This window comes from Oratosquilla oratoria, chromosome 20, assembly GCF_046742065.1.
Source record: "Oratosquilla oratoria isolate Oo_2021 chromosome 20, ASM4674206v1, whole genome shotgun sequence".
In the NCBI taxonomy this organism is placed as follows: Eukaryota; Metazoa; Arthropoda; class Malacostraca; order Stomatopoda; family Squillidae; genus Oratosquilla; species Oratosquilla oratoria.
In genome coordinates, this window is record NC_134796.1 from 48,982,994 (window position 1) to 49,004,709 (window position 21,716).

Sequence of the window (21,716 nt, forward strand, 5' to 3'; positions counted from 1 at the left end):
AAAATATCAGTGTAAATTTTTCCAATTCTAGTTTAACTTCATACCTGTTTGGCATTCACCGGAAATAATGTCTGTGGACATATCATGAAATGGATCAAGTATTCTACTTTCTAAAATTGTTCAATCACCAATATAATGGGAATGTCATACTTCCTCCTTTGCCTAAACTATGAATCACTGTTTATTCTGTAAGTTTGGTATAACACATAAAACCATTCCTTGTCCTTCTAATTTACTTACGAGTGGAAGCAGCAGGCAAGGTCAAATCTAATACATTAAATCCTTAGTAATGGAACTGACTGACAGAACACAATCTAATAAATAAAATATTTCCATTACAGATCTCTTTAGAAGAATGATTTTACTACTTTAAATCCTTTTCTAACAAAATTACACTGATATTTTTTTTTATTAATTCATCATTTTGTTTGGAAATTCAAAGAAAATGCTGTTTTGCACAATTACAGTTATCCAATATCACTAAAGTTTCTTAACCTCTTCGGTACAATGATGCCTACATAGGCGTCATGAGGCGCAAGTGAGTACCCAAGGATGCCAGTATCGGCATCTTGATTATTTTTTTTTTTTTCTTTCTTTAGTTGTACATGAGTTACCCCTGGATTCTGTGCACTGTTTTGATCACGTTTTGTGTTTATCATTACTCAGAGTAAAAAAGAATGAGTATTACAGCAGTGACTTTATATTTCATAATGCAAGCAGTGTGATGCATCATACATATGGCAGCCAAGGCTGTGCGCAAGAATTTGACTCGTACTGAAGTGGTTAAGTCTACGATACTTGAAAAAGTTACACAACTCAAAACAATTTGCATTTGTGCATACACATTTCAAAGGAATGAAGTAAATTCACTGGAGGCCAATATTCATTCCCTTCTGTACTTTAAGTATCTTTACATTATCATAACTGATTTTGAATCTACTTAGGCCCAGAAGATTACCCACCTCTACTGAGAGACCATTCCACCAATCAGATACCTTGTTTGAGGCAAGGACTTTCTTTTTCCCAGTCGGCATGTTAAGTTCCTCTGGTTGTAAATACCTTTAAGTGAATATAGCTTCCTTTACCAATTAATTCCTTTTCATCTGTGCATCTGAATAATTACAGTGATCAAATTTTCTGTTGTCAACATGCTAAAAAATTACCTTGTTATTCCTACACCCTTTTCATCATCTACTTTGCTCAGTGTTTTTTCTCTCAAATTGAAGGTTCAGTTACTTTTCATCTGCAGCAGCTTTCTTCAATTTATGCCATATTTCATTTCTTGGTCAATTTCATCTGCCACTTATTTCCTCTATTCAAAAAACCTTTCTGGATCTTGTAGGAACCAAACACAAATCACTGTCTTAGCTTTCCTCAGTGGCTTTACATCACTTGCAAACATGTTAACCTGGCTCTCCATTTCTTTTAGTACGAGTATACAATGAATATATTTGTCACATGTGACACTTAATGCCATTTGTCAATCAGTTCTGTTATTAAGATGATTTAATGTACTGCACAAAGTATGACTTGTCCTAAAGATACTCTAAGGCAGCATGCAAACTTAACTATCCCCAACTGCTTATTGGCTAAAACGCTTCTTTAATTCCTAAACATTCAAGCCAATCACTACCAATTAGCTGACATGGGTATTTCTTACAAACCTTTTGTTCATAATGCTATAAATTAATAAAAATTCTAAAGCTGCCTTGTTACTGCTGTCAGGTATGTGCCCTTTTGTCACTTGTTACATCCATATCTTTTCCTCATCAAGGATGAAACTTCTTTAAGGTCTTGCATCAAACCACAGCCATAAACTACACTAAACAACCTATTTCTTCACCTCCTACCCCTAATAGTTCCTATATATAATTACAACCTGACAATATTCGGAAAAAACAAGTTGAAACATAGCTGCTAATGCAAGGGTATTTACATTTTCTTTACAAAAATTGTCCTGCTTAGTAGCTTATTCGAATATCTGTTCTACGTCATGGAAATAGCTACAACAGACACTATAGCATCCCTTGTAAAGTTCTGCAATTAATATGAAAATACTGGCAATGAATATTTCTGTGAATCATGTTGAGCTGATGGCACTTTTTCTCCCTTTGAAATCCTGCGACTCAAATTCAACATCTCGCTACCATTTACTTGTATATGTGAGTGGACCTCGGCAACAAGAATAAAGGTCATTCAACCAATAATTCATGACTGCACATTTGTTAACTATAAAAATATAGTTACAAGGGCATTACAAACAAGGTCTAAAAAAATATTATAGTCAAACGATGCTGTTCAGGTATGGAATGTAAACAAAGATGATTGAGGAAATCAGAAAAAATTAAAAATATATACTGGGGAGTTGGATAATGTGACCGGAAAAGAGTGACTGGAGGCAAAAAGGAAAGGAAATAAATGAAGGTAGGGGAAGCAAACAGGAAAGAAGAGGAATGTTACTTTAAGCTTCACAGGAAACCCACAGCCCCAAAGCTGTTGCTGGAATTATCATTGATGATGATGATGATGAAAGTGACAGAAATAATGACAGTGACAGTGTTGGTGATGAAAAGGAAGGAAGGCGAGTGTAAACACAGGGTGGAGGAGCTAGATTTGAATGGTAAACATTTTCATGGAACACAAGGCTTCAAAATGGTTTGCTTTTCATTTGAATTCTCAATTTCCCTCGGAAAGGCACAAAGTTGAGGGGAGGAATGAAAAATAAAATAAAATGGAAGTGTAGAAAAAACTACGGGGGGGTGGGGAATAAGGAATAAGACCAGAATAGGTAAGGAATATGAGAAGAAAGGAAATGGACAGATCCCAGTTGCAGAAACTTATGGTGCTACAGTTTGTATAAAACAAACTACATCACTGCATTAAAATAGTCTTCAGTTTTGGTTTAATGTCAAGAACTCCCCCTCTCATGTGGCCTGGATGGTAGCTCCTTGCAGATAACTTTTGAAGCAGGAAGTATAACATAATGTGCGGGGATGGGGAAGGGGGTTAAATGCGAGAGTAATGGGCAGGAGACTGGAGATGATTAAAGAAAATGGAGAGAAATGGGATGTGAGCCTGTTGCTATTTGCAGACAACACTGCACTTGTGGAGGACTTAGAGGGGGGATTAAGGGAGTTAGTGACAAAGTTAGTATAGGTATGCGATAGGAAAAAGTTGAAGGTAAATGTGGGTAAAAGCAAGGTGATGAGATGTACAAGGGGAGAGGATGGCAGGGAGTTGGAAGTAAGTCTTAAAGGAGAGAAGCTGGAGGAAGTGGATAGTTTGAGGTATTTGGGGTCACATGTTGCAGGAAAGGGAGGAGAGGAGGTGGCAGTAAATTGTAAATTGAGAGAAGCAAGTAAATGCCATGAGGGATTAAAGAGTGTCATAAGAAATGGGCATTTGGGAATGGATGCAAAAAGGAGATTATATGAAGGGGTGATTATTCCAACAGCATGGTATGGGGCAAAGATTTGGAATTTAAGAAAAGCTGAGAGAAATTTAAATGTGGTTGAGATGAAATGCTTGAGAAGTATGGTAGGGGCTACAAGGCTGGATAGAGCGAGAAACAAAAAGGCAAAGAGGAGAGTGGGGTGTGGAAAAGAAGATGGCCAATAGAACTGGTGAAAGATTGCACTGACGACATTGTATATGGGGTGGAGACTTTGAATTTAAGAGAGGCTGAGAGAAGTTTAAACGTGTTCATGATGAAATGTCTGAAAAGTATGGCGGGGGTTACGTGGTCTGATAGAGTGAGAAATGAGGAGAACGGAGGTGGAAAAGGAGATGGTAGATAGGGCTGATGAAAGAGTACTGGGAAAGAATGAGTGAAGAAAGATTAGTAAAAGAGGTGTGGAAGGCAGAGGTGGATGGAGTGAATTTGAGGGGATGACCAAGGATGAGATGGATGGATGGGGTGACAGGGATGTTAAGCATGAGAGGAATGTCTGTTCAGCAAGGGAGAAGACAGGAGATAGGGATGCATGGAAAATGGCTGTGTAAAGATGATATTGTGATGCAAGTAAGGGAGGGGCCAGGGGGTGTTGGGAGTGGTTATGTGTGAATGATGTTTTGACAAAGCCCAATGGGATTTCTCCCCATCTTCTCTATGTTCTGCATGAGGGTGTAGAGACGAGGGAGGGGTTACCAATTAAGTGAAGTAGCCCTGCTTAGGATGCACTGTGTCTTGCTGCATTGCTTCTGACCCAAGGCAGTGGACGGGAGATTGGGATGACCCTTCATCCACGAGGAGCTAAGATGAGAGGGAGGAAAGGGTGGTGGATAAAAGTGGAATAGGTGGGAGTGGGTACATGTCTTCTGACTTGGCTACCTCCCATATTAGGGGGAAAAACCCCTTGGTATACAGATAGATAGGCATTATGAAGTACTTAATAATAGTAAAGATGAGGAAGTAGAAGGAAATAAACATGCAAGATGCTGTTGAGCTGTTCCTGGAAAGGTTGAAGAAGTAGTAGAAACTTCCATATACCTGTATCGGTATTTGTTGCCTTCTGTCTCTTTAAAAGTGACAAACTGTCAATCAAAATCATAACACTGTATTACATACAAACATGTCACACTTCAGAAAAATAAGCAACAAGACAAGACTATCATTACAAACTTTTTTGTTTGTTTGTTTGTTTGTTTGTTTATTTATTCATTTGTTTCCCTTTTACCTTCAGATATTCTGTTACAATGTATGGTAATATTAAAGGCTGTTTAGTAGGTGCTAATGCAAGAACAAAGCCCATGACCTAGCCTCTGCCATACCAGCTTTATATTCTTTTTTTTTTCTAAATAATTTCCAGTAGAAAAAATATTACATAACATGTATATTTTACTTTGTGTCTAGATTAATATATTCTCAGAAATTTGCAGTTTTACTTAAACATAATGTGTATATGTGTGCATATATATATACATACATACATATACCAAGGCTTTTTCCCCCTTACAAGGGAGGTAGCCAAAAAGGGAAAGGCATAAAAACACTCCCACCCATTTCATCCCTAAATACACTCCACACCCCTCCCACCCTCCCTCTCATCTGAGCACCTCCTGGATGACGGGTCATCCCTGCACCCTGCCCACCGCCCTGGGTCAGAAGCAGTGTCGCAAGACACAGTACATCCACAGCAAGGCCGCTTCATTTAATCGGCGACCCCCCTCTCCGTCCCCCTCTGCATATAAGGCGAGGACGGGGAGAAATCCCTTCGGGCTGCGTCAAAATTTACTCACACATACTACCCCGGCCCCCACCCCCCCGCCTATTCCTCCTCATGCAGTCACAACATCATCCATATACAACCATTCTCCACTCACCTCTGTCTTCCGTCCTCTCCCTTCCTTCCTCAACAGACATTCCCCTCTTCCCCAAAGCCCCCTTCACCCCATCCATCCACCTCATCCTAGGACGTCCCCTCATGTTCACTCCCTCCACATCTGCCTTCCATACCTCTTTTACTAGTCTTTCTTCACTCATTCTTTCCATGTGTCCAAACCATCCTATTATTCTTTCATCAACCCTATCTCCCAAATCCTTTTTCACCCCTGTTCTCCTCCTCACCTCCTCATTTCTCACTCTATCCAGCCTAGTAACCCCCACCATACTTCTCAGACACCTCATCTCAAACACATTCAAACTCCTTCTCTCTTCTTCTCTTATATTCCACGTTTCTGCCCCATACAGTGCTGTTGGCACAATCACTACTTCATACAGTCTCCTCTTCGCATCCATTCCCAAATGTCTATTCCTCATTACACTCTTTAAACCACCAAGGCATTTACTCGCTTCTCTCAATCTACATTCTACCTCCACCTTCACTCCACCTTTTCCTGCTACACTTGCACCCAAGTATCTAAAACTATCCACTTCCTCCAGTCGCTCTCCCTTAATGTTCACTTCCAGTCTACTGCCACTTTCACCCCTTGTACATCTCATCACCTTACTTTTATCCACATTTATCTTTAGCTTTCTTCTATCACATACTCTCCCAAACTCTGCCACCAGCTTCCTCAATCCCTCCTCTGAGCCTGCCACAAGCGCAGTGTCGTCCGCAAACAACAACTGGCTCACCTCCCACTTTTCTCCATTTTCTTTAACCATCTCCAATCCCTGACCCACTACCCTAGCATTCACCTCTCGCACCACCCCATCCATGTATAAGTTGAACAGCCAGGGTGACATAACGCATCCTTGACGAAGTCCCACAAGCAATCACATTACCAGGATACAAAAATGCAAAATAACCACAGAAGAAGGGAAACTTGTAGACAGTAAGTACTTTCATATATTACATCTTCATACTAAATGACAGAGATACAGAGTTGTGTTTAAATGTAAGTATCAGGTGGCAACCATAGGGGGGGAAGGGGGGAGACAATACAATGTGAGAAGGGGGGATGACCTTACCATTATCGACCTGACCAACACATAAGGCTCAATCTGGCGGAAAGATCTTGCCGGCCATTTGGGTTACCAATTTATCTCAAATGGTCGCCAAGATCTTTCTGCCAGATTGAGCCTTATGTGTTGGTCAGGTCGATAGAGGTAAGGTCATCCCCCATTCCCACATTGTATTGTCTCCCCCCCTCACCCCCTATGGTTGCTACCCGATACATTTAAACACAACTCTGTATCTCTGTCATTTAGTCTGAAGATGTAATATACGAAAGTACTTACTGTCTACATGTTTCTCTTCTCATATATATATATATATATATATATATATATATATATATATATATATAAACATAATATACTTCAATGTAAACTTAAATAAAATTCAAGATGAAATCAAAACATTATTTAGCATAATGATCAAGATTTGTTTTTCATATATTAAGTTGAAATCCTATTATATCACAATGGTATGCTATTAATACTCTAATTGATAATAGAACTTTTTTGTGAATTTTTTTTACTGAAGTTATATTAGTGGAAATTGGGTTTATGATTTTTTTATGTTCAAATGATATTGTACTCACTTTTTCAATGAATCTTTGTTAAAAAGTTACATGAAAATAGTACTCTATTTCAAATGACTTGGATAAATACTTAAATGGAAATGTATCATATTTTGTTTTCATGCGCAGATTTTCTGAAACGATTTCTATGCCATAAAACATGGTATATTTTGAATCATCAATCATAATTTTTTTTTTCCTACCCCGATTTGTTTCTCTAGAGCAGACTTGGAATACATACAAGGGAGGCAGAAAGGAAGGAACTGCATGCTTTTGAGATCAAATGTTTGAGAAATATCACAGGTGTTACAAGACTGGATAGAGTGAAAAATGAGAAGGTGGGGTTTCAATGAGCAAGAGTGGGAAGGGGGCTGATGTCTAAGGTGTGATTTGGCAAATGGAAAGAATGAACAAGGAAATACTAGTGGAGACTGTGGAAAATAGAATTGGAGTGAACTTGAGAATAAGGCTGAGAACAAGATAGATGGAATGTCTTTGGATAGTTACAGAAGATATCTGTGTGTATATATATATATATATACATACATATATATATATATATATATACATACATATATATATATATATATATATATATATATATATATATATACACACACAAAGTTTTCCACACAGAATGGTAGATATCTGGAACAAATTGAACGAAACAATAGTGTGTATATACCCCATACAAGAATTTAAGAACAAACTAGATGTTGCAAGGTACAAAGACGGGTCACCACGAGCATAGCTCCCCTTCCCGTATAATACAACTAGGTAAATACAAGGAATGTGTGTTGAACAAGGAAGAGAGTGGAAAAGAGGAGAGTCTATGGAGGGTGACTGTGAAAGTGTAAATGAATGACATGGCTCAATGGGATGGTTTCATCTGCATCATAGTTTTTTCAGTAGACAAGGAGAGGGGGGGGGGCTGTCATCTGGTGATGTGGTGGGGTAAACAATCTTCAGCTGTTGGGCCCTGTTAGGTGACTCTTCAACCCTTCAAAAACTTAGATCAACCTATGCAGAAGGTACATCATAAATCAATTATCTTTTTTACCAAAAACCATGCGTACACAAAAAGTAGACTTGTATACAAATACAAACGGCAAATACATAGTTTTTTCCGGTAATTCCTACTGTGAAGCCTTAAAAATGTGCCTGTAAATAAAACCTTACTTAAAAAGATACAACCTGACATACTTGCAGCTCTACTACCCAATAATACCATCTGAATGAAGAACGTTCTTTTATTCTTGCACTGAATTACTTAAATCCACTTAACTTGTTCCTCAAAGGGAGACTCGGGATCAATTGGTAATCGACCACCCAAACCCTGTCCATTGAGGTTTAGATGTAATGGGGTACCCTGAGCTCCCGGTAAAGACAAGTATGGCATGTGAGAGTACGGTGAAGTGAGACGAGGGTAGTACTGCCGGTAACATAGGTAAGACACTACTAATCCTATCAGGGAGCCTACAAGCACATCTGGAAAAGAAAAGGATGTCATTTTAATATAACCAAGTGATTGGTAAAGTACATACATACATATACCAAGGCTTTTTCCCCCTTCCAAGGGAGGTAGCCAAAAAGGGAAAGGCATAAAAACACTCCCACCCATTTCATCCCTAAATACACTCCACACCCCTCCCAAGTACAAATCATATATTGCTTTATCTATCCTGTATCTACTACTGCTTCTCCACAAAGTGGAAATCTACTGCACAGCACCCCAAGAAAATCAAGTAATCCCTCTCCAATTTATGCATATGTCACAAGACTAACTAGTCACTATGTAATTGATGTCATAACACTAATTGGCCTGACAATCCAATCTTACTTTGAGATTGTGGTCCTACCAATGTGCAAAGACTCAATTGGAGTCTGTCCAATTTAGTTGGTTTAGAGTAAGATATTTTTATAAGCAAAATTCCATTAACCCTTTAACTCCCAAGAGAGCATCCTGGAAATGAACTAAAAAACCTGGAGGCAGGTAGGACAAAAAGGAAAATTGACACCTGGGATAGAAGGGATTAATGGTTTTCTGTGCAAGACAATAACATGTATCTATCTACTTAGCTATGATGTGGCTGTGTGCATTTGACTCAGTTACCCCTCCTTCCCATTTGGCATATACATACAGTGAGTCCTTCTTACATGGTAATTCTTTATCCAGTAAATTCACAGTTACGGTATTTTTGGTAATTACTACCTTCAATTCTATTTACGGTAAGAAAAATTCACAGATATGGTATCCGCTCGTGTTTTGGAGGTAAAATTAGATATTTTGAAGAGGAAAGAGCAGGGAGAAGGTACGTCTGCCTTAAGTCGAAACTTGGGTTTGGTATACAGTAATTTCAATTTGCGGTAAGGTTTTCAGGAATGCATATGTACCGTATAATGAGGACTCACTGTATATATATATATATATATATATATATATGTATATATATATATATATATATATATATATATATATATGTACTTACAAACTGGTGACTTATAGGACTCAATCATTTTTAATAGTCTGTAGGATATGAACAGATCTAGAAACCTTTGTGCTAGCATGATGGAAAAATGAAATGTTTACCAATTCCTTTCATAAAGAAATTCATACCTACACAATTTACATAGAAATTATCCTTTACCTTGCCAATGATGATGGTAGTCACAGGTTCTGGAGAGTGCAACCATAAGGGCAGTGATGATTGGGATGGAGCCAACTACAAAACGCCAGCCCTCACCTCTTCGACGACTAAACACTCCCAGTTTGCCATATAACCATAAAGACATGAATCCCAGGCTACAGAAAGAAACTGAAAAGAATAAAACAATAAATAATAAAATAAGTAAATCAATATGCATTACATGAATATGTGAAATATAATACAGAGGATGTTTCCATGGCTAGATTTAAGTTTCTCAGGTGGGATTCCTCCTTACTTCAATGAAAATGTTGTCGACATATCTACAATATGTGAAGGGTTTTAAGGCAAGATATTTTAATACTATATTCTCTAGGTTGCACATGTAGAAGTTAGCAAAAGTACACCTTAAGGGTGAACCCATTGCAACACCTTCCACTTGCAGGTACAGCTGGTCTGTGGGGCTTCTAAATGGAGCTTCTGTTGTGCATGCAAGAAGCAGATTCTTCATAATGTTTTCTGGGAATTTAGGTGGAGGCAGTTCAGGATGACTGTACACATTATTGAGGATTACAGTGAAGACTCAATACTTGAACATCTTGGAAGTCGAACTTTTCAATACTCAAACACAAAAGTTCAACTTGGTACTCGAAAAAAATACCTGGTACTCGAATGTCCACACATGTGGTTATAAACAAAGGCTCCTGCCCTCTCCCTTCCCGCTGCCACCAGTTGTCCCACCACTGTCATGAGAACAACATTATTCTCCTGCATTCTGTCTGGTTTTTCATTTAGAAACCATTTCAGACATTTAAAAAAAAAAGGCAAAGGCAGATCACATTAGATAGATTCTTGTTATAAAAGGAGAGTTATAAAAGTGAGAGTGGAAGTGTTAGTGAGCCACAGCCCTCCACTAAAGGGTTTACAGTAATCACACCAGGAGACGAATTACCAGACGTTTTTGTGGACGATGACTCGTCCTCCGACAAATAACCTCCCTCCCCCTCCACACCCTTCTCTCCTCCTCTTCTACATTACCCATCACCAGCCTTCACTTATAGTAAGTACAAATCAAAATTATAAAAAAAATTACATTGAATTTTTTGTAAACTACATTATCTATCACCAGCCTTCACTTACGGGAAGTACAAATCAAAATCATAAAAAAAATTTACATTGAATTTTTTGTAAACTTAAGGTTTTGCTAACGAATTACCTGATTTATAGGTATTAGTAGTCGAATGTTTTGATACTCGAACAGCCATTTGGAACTAATTAAGTTCAAGTATTGAGTCTCCACTGTATCTCAATTGAGGGAAGAATTGGGACATGTGAGAATAATGATTCCACGTTGTGGGAAGAATTGGGACATGAGAACAATGATTCCACGTTGTGGGAAGAATTGGGACATGTGAGAGTAATGATTCCACGTTGTGGGAAGAATTGGGACATGAGAGAGTAATGATTCCACGTTGTGGGAAGAATTGGGACATGTGAGAATAATGATTCCATGTTGTGGGAAGCCATTATTCCTTGAGGTTGCTTGCACCATAAAACAACATGAACAAAACAACACATCTTCCACACTCACAATTTATTACAAAAATCAAATGACACCAGCATACAAAACAGACAAACATATTCTGCAAAAAATCATTTCAAGTAATGTTACATGTACCAACTCACATGATAAATTGGCTCTTATCACACACTACAAAAATACAAGTCTCCAGCCTTATCACGACAAACAACTTGACTGAAGACAACAATATCTTAATCTTAAACATACATACATATATATATATATGATGCATGAGGGGGAGTGGGTGGGGGATGGGGGGTGAGGGAGTATGTATGAGAAATAAATTGATGCAGCCCAAAGGGACATCTCCCCATCTTCTCCTTTTCTGCATGAGGGGACGGAGAGGATGGGTCACCGAATTAATGAAGTGGCCTTGCTGTGGATGTGCTGTGTCTTGAGACACTGCTTCTGACCCAGGGCAGTGGACAGAATGCAGAGATCACTCATCATCCAGGAGGTGCCAAGATAAGAGGGAGGGAAGAGGATAGAGGGGAGTGGGTAATGTAGGAGATGGAATGGGTGGAAGTGGTTTCTATGCTTTTGTTTTCTGGCTACCTCCCCTGTAGGGGGGAAAAAAGCCTTTGGTGTATGTATGTACAGTAAAAGCTCTTTTATCTGTTATATATATCCCTGCTGTGAAAGTGCTGTGTTTTGATCTATTGCTTCAGACCCAGGCAGTGTGCAAGAGACAAGGATGACCCTTCATCCACAAGGACCCAAGATATAGATAAAGGGAAAAAGAGTGACAGATGGGAGCTGATCTGCTGTTTGGTGTATGTACCCATACTGGGTGGTGTGCAATCATGTCGCCTGCCAGTTTGTAGTTTGTTACTACAATGAGGGGTTGGAATTGAGGAGTGTTGGCTTTTGGGGGGCTTTCATGAAGGGTGGTATATCAATGTTCGTGATATTGTATGCTGTTTTCTCTTGGTGTTTGGATTATGATTACTTCTGTTGTGGTGTCTGTTTGAGATGTGTAGCTTCTTTTTGTTGTTGAAGGGTATGTTGTTGTGCATTAGTGTTATGAATCAGGAAATACATATAAATACACAATTTACCAAAGTTGAATCCTCACTTCTACAAACTTGTACTTTATCCAATTTATAATATGGAGTACACGAGATACCTCTAATAACTGTATACTTACATGATGAATGCCCACTAGGAAAGCTTTTTCGCCCTTCCTCAATGGCATCTATCTGTCCTGTGCAAGCCTCAGCAATGTCTTTCACCTCATCCAGTTCCACCTTGCCATCAGGAAAACAACGGAAGAAGAAATCTGGACGAGGACGCCCTAAACAGAAATGAGTAGCAGAGGTAAATGTATCAATTCATACAAAGCCTATGGTGAGGGCAGGCGGTGATGAAACTTTGTCACTGAAACGAGGCTTATCCTTAATGACCTTACTCAAGTATGTCATCAGTATGAATTTAAGTAACAAAATATAAACAAACTTAAGTACATACACATGACCTTCCACCATGAGGTTGATTAAGTATCATGCACATAAACCTAACAACCAGCAGTACTACTGAATTCCAATATCTCCTTACCCACAATGATCTTGATAATGTTGGTTATAACTCCATTGAGCCCAAGAGCCAATGACAGAGACAAAATTCCCTGTGTTAAATCTGTTTTATCTCTTCGAATGACATAGTAGAGTAGTAGTGCAGCAGTGGGTACTATAAAAACTAAAGGCTGAAAAAAAAGAAGAGGAAATAACTTATGGACACTTTCAACGAGCAAAACATTCCGACTCTCCTGCATCAACTTAAAAACAAACCTTGCTATAGATAAAACAATAGATCAAATCCAAAATATAAACATCAAACACAAGAACAAGAGGAAATGGGCACCTTAAAACAACAAAATAGCAGCCTCTGCCATTGGTAGAAATGAAGAAGGAGGGAGATGAAGAGTGAGTAAGGAGGGGTTCAAAAGACAAGACAATCTAGCAACATCACTAATGTTTAAAACAAATAAAATTAAAAGATTGAATCAGTTTGTTAAAAAAGTGGCTGATATCCCAATAAGAATACTGTGATGAGTAGAATAAGTAGGGTTCTGGGTGAAGGAGGGAGGGCACGTAAGAGGGAAAATCCTCATTACATGACCAACTCACCAAAACAGGTTTGGGGTATATTCAATTCTGCACAAAGTCAGGCTGGAAAGACCACTTCTATTGTGACTTCAAAGGGAGAATCTATTTCTAAAAGGCCTTGTGATATTAACACCTTCCCTACAGCTGGGGTATCATACTACTGACTGCAACTGTCTGGCAACAGCAATAAAACAACAAATATTCCCAGGTACAAAGCGGTACCACACAGCTGAAAAAAAAAATTGGCATCAACAAAAAATAATTACCAAAAATTTCTCAGTAGAATCAGGACTGAGGTACAACACAAATCATGTGGGGTTTAAAGATAAGCTAATAAAAATCTTATAATCTAGATCAAGATATCTGTGGGGTGAATTTTTTTAATGATAAGGAGGAAATGGATTACAAGGATGAGAAGACTGAAGCTGCCTTGTTATGTATGGTACTATCAATCAATCTGTTGCCCCAAGTCTCTCTTGCAGGAGACACAAAGCTCTCATATAACAGGCAGCAACAACCACTGGATTGCCCCACAAGTCAATCAAGAATGAGATACTGTATTGTGTTGTTGTCTGGGTAAGGCTAGAGTTGAATAATGTAAGATGAGAAGTTTGGTGTCTTCCGTGTGATGATTGCATGTAAGGTAATTTGCCTCAGTGACCACTGGATGGTGGCTTGAATGCAGCTATACCAGTATGGTTTTTGCTTGTTGTGAAAGAATTTCTCCATAGGGGTCACGTCTAAGAGTGTTTGGAAGTTGGTCTTTAAGTGTTTGTTTTGTGATCCGAGTGTCCATGCATTTCTATATGAATGTGTTATAAAACATACTAGCACACCTGCATTCAGGGTACCATCCAGCATTAGGATAGAACCAACACAAAAAAAAGGCCTGGCTACAGATTCAAACTGCCCCAAATGCTGTCCCCACACAGAAGACATAGAACACCTTATACTAATGCCCCATACTAACAATCCACAGACAACAACAAAATATCTCTTCTCTAAGTGACTTATAGTCCCACCCAGGAGCTGTTGCCACTTTATTGGAGGCTGCACGTCTTCTGCAACAGAGACCAGGGGTACCAGATTGATTGACTGATTGTTATATGGTGGAGATGGTTGGCTGTTGTAGATGCTTAAGTAGTATGCTGCCACTTTTGTTTTGTTTTGTTATTTTCACTTGGTTGTGCTTGTGTTAGGTAAGGAGATGGATGACTGGGATTGAGATTCTCTTGCATAGAAATGTAAGCCTACCATTTTCATGAGTTGTTCCATGGGGAGAAATTTGCTTACTATGCATTTATGTACTATTAAGGTGGTTCTTGTGCATCCTACTATTCTTAACCTCTTAAATACAAATAAAATATTCACGCCACGTCAGGTTGCCTGACGTACAACGATCCATCGTATTATGTGCATTACAAAATATAAAATTACTCCCGTTATACTTATTCTCTTTCACCCTGAATATAATGTCACTGAAAACATGATCAAGCCTATTCACAGAGTAAAGAGGTCAGCAACAACTGCAAAATGAATATAATCAAGAAGTCGATGCTGGTATCCTTGTATACCCCACCCGCGGGTCATGATACATACACAGGCATCATTGTATTCAAGAGGTTAAAGTTTTGCTTTGTGTCATTTGTAGGGCATCTAATTCTGCATAACAAATAACATTTTACTTACCCACAAGAGGTTTGTCGGAACATATGAAGGTGTACGTGGGTTTTTGTACAACCACAGCTCATCTGGGTGAATCTTTCTTACAAAAGGTGTTGTCTGTTCAAGTTCACTGAAAAAAAAAGTTAAGCATCAATGGCAGCTGTTACTCAATATGATTTAACAGCTTTCATCCTACTGCATATATCTGCAATACCTCCCACAGTGCCTTCCTGTCTACCCTGTCATAAGCCTTTTCCAAATCCATAAAGGCCAAAAAAACATCCTTACCTTTTCCTAAAGCTTTCTAACATATCTGCCTTACCACAAAAATCTGATCCACACAACCCCTACCTTTCCTAAACCCACACTGTTCCTCACCAATTACTCCCTCTATTCCTCTCAATCAAAACCCTCCCATAAGCCTTCCCAACTACCTTAACAAACTGATCCCTCCGAAACTACTACAATCACACTTGTCTCCTTTTCCCTTGTAAAGTGAAACTCCAGTCCTCCAGCACTCCACCCTCTTTTAAACAAATATTAAATAACCTTACCAGCCAGTCCACCATCACTGTACCTCCCATCTTTAGACATTCTACATCAGACCCAACCAACCCAGGTGCCTTACCTGCTCTCATTATCTTAACAACTGCTTTCACCTCATTTTTCCTTATTTCTCATCCATTTTCCTCACTAATAACTGTCATTTTTTTAGTGCTTCCCACTGCAACTACCCTTCAATCCCTATCCACTTCATAAGTAGCAACTCCCTAAAATAATCTGCCCATCTTCCTCTTATTACTGTCTCTTCCATTATTCTCTCTCCATCCACACCTTTTACCTTTTCTTCTCTACTTTATTTGCCACTTCTCCTCTTAATTTCTTTCCAAAATATCTTTTTATTACTTTCAAGATTTTCTGTCATACTCTAACCCCATTTCACATCTGCTCTCCCCTTTGCCTCCTTTATTTTTGTACCTCTCATATGATTTTTTGCCCTATTTTGTAGCCAATCTGTGAATGCTTGTTCTTCTCTTCTACAACCTTCTTTGCTTCCTCATCCCACTGCTCACTACCCTTTCTTCTATTTCCTCCCATCCTCCTTGTTCCACACACCATCTTTGCATACAGTGTGACTCCCTCCTTGAACCATCCCCATTCCTTCTCCACTCCTAGTTCTAGTCTATCCTTCACTCCCTCTCACTCCTCACTCAGTTTCTTCTTGTACTCCTCGTTTTCTCTTTCATTTAAGCAGTTTACTTTAAGCACCTCCCTACCTTCTGTCCTTTTCCTTTTTCTCCATCTATCCTCCACTATCAACTTACCTTCCACCAAAAAATTCTCTCTCCCCTTAGAATATGTACATCCAAAAACTTCCTACATATACATATATTTATTAGTGGAACCTTGGATAACAATCTGTTCCATGGCTTCATTCTTAAACCAAAACGTTAGCTGAAACAATTACAGCAAATGTGCCAAACTATACAGAGCTGGTGGAATTATGCATACAAGTGCTGTATATCCATATGTTCATACCTCAAAGTATTGTTCATCAACAGTGAAAAACAATGTTTACAAAACTTGTTCATCAACAGATTTCCTCAATAAATGGAGCATTTGTTATCCAAGGTATGTGTGTATTTATGTTGTTGTATCTTTACCTAGTTGCATCTTATGGGGAAAGGAGTTATGCTCTTGGTGCCCATTCTTTATATCTCACAGTATCTAGTTTGCTCTTAAATTGATGTATGGTTTTTGCACACACTATTGTTTTGTCCAGTTTGTTCCAGGTGTGCACCACTCTGTGTGGATAACTTTTTTTTCCGGATCTCTTCTATAACTATCTTTTTGATTTTTTTCTATGTCCTCTTGTATTTCTCTTGTCCCAATTTAGTAAGTCCTATCAAGGACTTCCGTGCCTTTCATGATTCTGTAGATGGTCAGTAGGTCACCTCTCTCTCTTCTTTATTCCAAAGTTGGTAAATTCAATTTTAGCCAATCTCTCCTCATATGACAAGTTTGAAAATGCTGGGGCCATTTTTGTGGTTGCACTCTGGATTCTTTCAATTTTCTTTATACAGGTAAACGTCGACTTACGATGGCATTAGGTTTCGATAGATCCATCGTAAGACGATTTCATCGTAAGTCGATCCCCAATTTGTGTATCACTGTTCCGTGGTCACTGTACCTAGCCTACCTGTATATTAACCACCAGAGATACTGAATATAGCCTATCAAACATGTACAGTAGTTTATTTAATTATTTCTATCCTTTTTACCATATTCAAACACTATAATATGTATTTTCAGTACGGCTTAAATCTCGCGGGCAGCAGCCAATGCCAGCCGTACGACGTGTCGTAATAATACTCGCATCATAAAATATAGTCACCGCTTATATCGATCGTTCTCTCTTTCACCCGCGAATTTTGAAAACCACAGAGAATGGGATTCAGTGCACATTTGAGAGAATGTAAAAACACAGGGGCGACTACAATAAATATAATCAAGACGCCGATATGGCAGCCTCGCGAATCCACTTGCTCCTCATGACGCCTACGTGTGCGGCACCGTATGGAAGGGGTTAAATATATCATATCGTCGTCGTCGTCGTCATCGTAAAGTCGAACAATCGTAAGTCGCGGCCATCGTAAGTCGACGTTTACCTGTATTCTTTTTGGTACTGGGTAACCAGTGTTACAGCATACTCCAGTCTATGCCTTATTAGTGTGACTAATATTTCTTTTAACTATTTCTTTATCTAAATAGGTAAAAGCCACTTTTATTGATCTTAGCAAGTTATAGGATTCTCTGACAATTTTGTTTATTTGTTTATCAGGGGACAAGTCATTTGAGATAATTACTCCCAGGTCTTTTTCAGATCCCACTTTCTTCACTTCCTTTGTTCCAATTATATATTGTCCTGATATTCTTTTTTTACTTTTTCCAAACTCCATTATGCTACATTTCTTAATGTTGTCTACTTCCCACTTCTGAGTCCATTTCCAAACCTTGTTTAGGTTTGGAAATCTCAGTAGAGATTCACAACCCATTTCAGTTTTCACTTTCCTCAACAATTTAGCATCATTTGCAAAGAAGCTCATGTAACATTCCACATCTTCATCCACACCATTTACATAAATAGTGAAAATTATTGGAGCCAATACTGATCCCTGTGGAACTCCACTAATCACCTCCTCCCAACCTGAACACTTTTCTCTGAGTACTACTCTCATTTTTCTACCATGCTGGAAATCCTCCATTCAGTTTAGTAGGTTACCTTGTATCCCTCCTATGTCTTCCAATTTTTTTAAATAATTTTTTGTGCAGTACTTTGTCAAAGGCTTTTTGTAAGTCTAGGAAAACACAATCAGCCCATCCATCCCTTTCTTGTATTATATCTATTAGTCTTGAGTAGAAACAGATTAAATTTGTAGTATATGATCTTCCCTGTCTGAATCCAAATTGTCTAGTTATATTGTTTTCTTCCAGGTGCTTTACCCATCTATTCTTGATAACTTTTTCACAAATTTTGGCTACAGTGCTTGTGAGGGAGACTGGTCTGTAATTACTTGGTTCTTCTTGGTTTCCTCCTTTACATATTGGTACAATGTTGGCATTTTTCCAGTCTTTTGGTATTTTTCCTTCTCTGAGTGAGCAACTTATGTTGTATATTTTGTCCATTAGTTCTTCTTTGCATTCTTGTGTGTGTTTACCTAATTATAGTATACAGGAGGGACCAATGATAGGTACCTGCATATGGTGGTCCTGTAAGATAGGCAGCAAAGTTGCCCATTGTCAAAACCTGTCAACTCCATCACCTCTATCAAGAAGTACAGCCCTCAGGGGCTGATACCCAGTCAACAGACTGGCCCCATGATCTCTATCAATTTCCACCATATTTTTTACATTTTCAGACACAGAGAACTGACAACTACCTACTCTCCCTTCTGCCTACTACTTCCAGAAAGATGTTGGAGTACCCAATGAATGAAACTGGGCTGAATTGAAAAAGAAAATTTGAGTGCACCTAGCTCCAAAAAGAAGGAAAAACAATGTCAGGTTTTAAAGTCTTTAAAGACTGTTTTTCTTTTGCTTGGGAGGAATGTTACTGGTTTTAAGTTCAAACCTTTCTGATTTATTACTCAGAAAATCAATGAACAGGCAAAAACATCAAGAAGCACACACCGATGGTCTACTACCATTCAAACCTTAAAACATGGATGACTTAAGAACTGTCTGAAGACTGATTATTAAACCGTTTCATTCCCTATGCATACAAATACTGCTTAACAGTATCCCATTCAAGATTTTGTTATTCTTGGACAAACGAACCCAAACATCCACCTCATGTAGATAACTTTCATCCTGATTTAAAGGTTGTTTATTTACCACCTAACACTAAAGCACTTATTTAATCCATGGATCAAGGTGCATTTTACAGTGTTCAAGGTTTACCACCTTCAGTCAATATCTGTTTGAGCCACTGCTGCAGCAGACATTGATGAGGGAACATCACTCTTATGACTTGGAAAAACTATAATATCCTACAGGCTATCAAGAGTTTTGCTACAGCATGAAAATAGTGATTGAGAAGTGCATGAATAGGATATGGAAGAAATTTCTTATATGACATGTGAACTCATCTGTTGGTTTGGAGAATGAGGAGGAATGATAAAATATGGCAGAATTACAAAACTTGGAAAATGTCTAAACTTGGAATGGGAAGTGGTGAATGCAGAGCACTTGTTAAATTGAAAGACAAAAACACTTTCCAAGAAAGAACTTGATAAGCTGGAAGTAGCATTGTGAAAGAAGGGAGGGAGGGAGGAAGAAGATACAGAAGTGCCCATGAAAAAAGCTCATTGATAAAAGGTTTGCAGGAGTTTTCCTATGCTCAACAACGCATTACTGTACCTATAAATACAATATACATGAACTAGTGACTATACCCTATTTGCTCCCAGTATATTAGTTTCTATATACTTAAGGCTTTTGTTCTAGCTAACACTAGAAAATTTCACTCGGCTAAGAGAAGCCCTGGGTGCACATCGGACATTTATTTCACCAAGTTGCCCCATATATCAACCCAACTGAGAAATCGCTCCCGAAATAAGTATGAACCACACTAGCACACCTAGGTAAAATTCCAGAATCACGCAATTATAGATATTTAACATGAAACTTACACTGATCAATAGCTGTTACCCTCGGCAATTGTAATTGTTATTTCGAACAAAGTATTCTTTTCATTATCTGCACTTCATGTACATTGATTCTTTGCCAAATAAACTTATTATTAGTAACCTAACCATAGAAGAAACAATCTTTCAATTACATGAAAAGTCTGCTTGCATTTACTGAAACAACCCTTAATTCAGGTGACCATCCTGAATTACAAATGTACTAAAACAAAACTGGGGACATTATGGACAAAGTTCATTTTAAATTTAAAAAGAAACGTCAGATCATATTACACTCCCTGCTGAAATAAATCATTCCATATGGATATGGCTTAACTGAGTTAGCATGTACTTAGTGGGAATACTTATTAATACTTGTTCATATCGAATCAGGTTCCTCTATTAGGCTCCAATATACAATTACTTGTCCATAATGTTATTGTACATTGTGTAACTGTTATATCATTATGTTAAATGGTGTTTTCACTCAAGTAACACATCAACCCCCAGAATGAGCGACCCCATAATACTTACAGAAACACAACTGAAAGGAAGGCCCGAGTTATAATTTCTAGAACGAATGTGGCCTGTATTTCTACAGCCCTGAAGTTCATTTTAAATCGCCTTCTGTCAACTATTGACACTATTCATTGGTTCACTTTCGATTGGCTACATCCAGGTATTTTTGCAACCTAACACGTACGATGACCGACTCCCTCCAGTTGTAAACTAACTTGAGAAAGCTTCAACGTAGAGGCGAGATCGAGATGTGTTATCATAGTGATTTATTACTAAAACAGAAAACGAGACACTGTGACAACTGATACAAGATATTGTGTATGCATATTACTGGGCAAGATACTGCGCTGATACTGATAACGTATCACATAAACTGATCCCAATGATAAATAGTATACGTAGTGTGGAGGTGAAGTCTATGTCGTGTTTGTCCCACAATTTTAAATTATTAATGAATTGAGTTTTGTGCATTATGCCAGCAACTCTGGTAAATCCTTATTTTGTTGAAACTCTTACTGCAACACCTGAAATACATATGAGCCTCTTTGTTCTATCCTTTCCAAATGCACAATATTTTTTCTTCGCAAACGTAAAAGAGTATATAAAAATGTACTGTTAGCCAAATCAATCATCCATTCTGAGTCCACTGTTGAATAAAGAACCCTTTCATAACAATCCATGACTCACACGACTGCGCAACCTCTGCCACATCACTCCTGCAAATTTCTCTATTTCGTCTCCACCTTATGTTTGGTCTCCCTCTTGTACGCTTCTCGTCTCGCGGCGCCCACTTACCTACCCAATTCCACTTCCTCTCCTTTACCACTTTCTCACCGAACTTGCTCTCTTTCAGTCTCTCAGCGTTATTCCAACCAATGATCTCTCCATTCTCCTTTGTAGCACCCCTTAGCTGTCTCCACAACCTTAGTCAGTTTCCAAGTTTCACATCCATAGATTATTACTGGCAGTATACTTTGATTGTAAACTTTCCGTTTCAAACGTAGAGAGCGTCTCATGATCTTATACTTATCAAACATTTTCCAACCAA

At 38.5% G+C, this 21,716-nt stretch overlaps 1 protein-coding gene across 1 annotated transcript; it reads right to left on the bottom strand.

Annotated features, from left to right (window-relative positions):
- Positions 1-7,619: 7,619 nt before the first annotated feature.
- LOC143036564 (phospholipid phosphatase 5) lies at positions 7,620-21,039 on the bottom strand. Its single transcript, XM_076204082.1, has 6 exons — positions 20,684-21,039; positions 14,988-15,093; positions 12,748-12,895; positions 12,341-12,487; positions 9,615-9,782; positions 7,620-8,454 (listed from the first exon to the last, which is right to left on the bottom strand). Exons 1-6 carry the CDS (start codon positions 20,761-20,763, stop codon positions 8,237-8,239), a joined length of 867 nt encoding a protein of 288 aa, XP_076060197.1. The 5' UTR covers positions 20,764-21,039; the 3' UTR covers positions 7,620-8,236.
- Between the last annotated feature and the right edge of the window lie 677 nt (positions 21,040-21,716).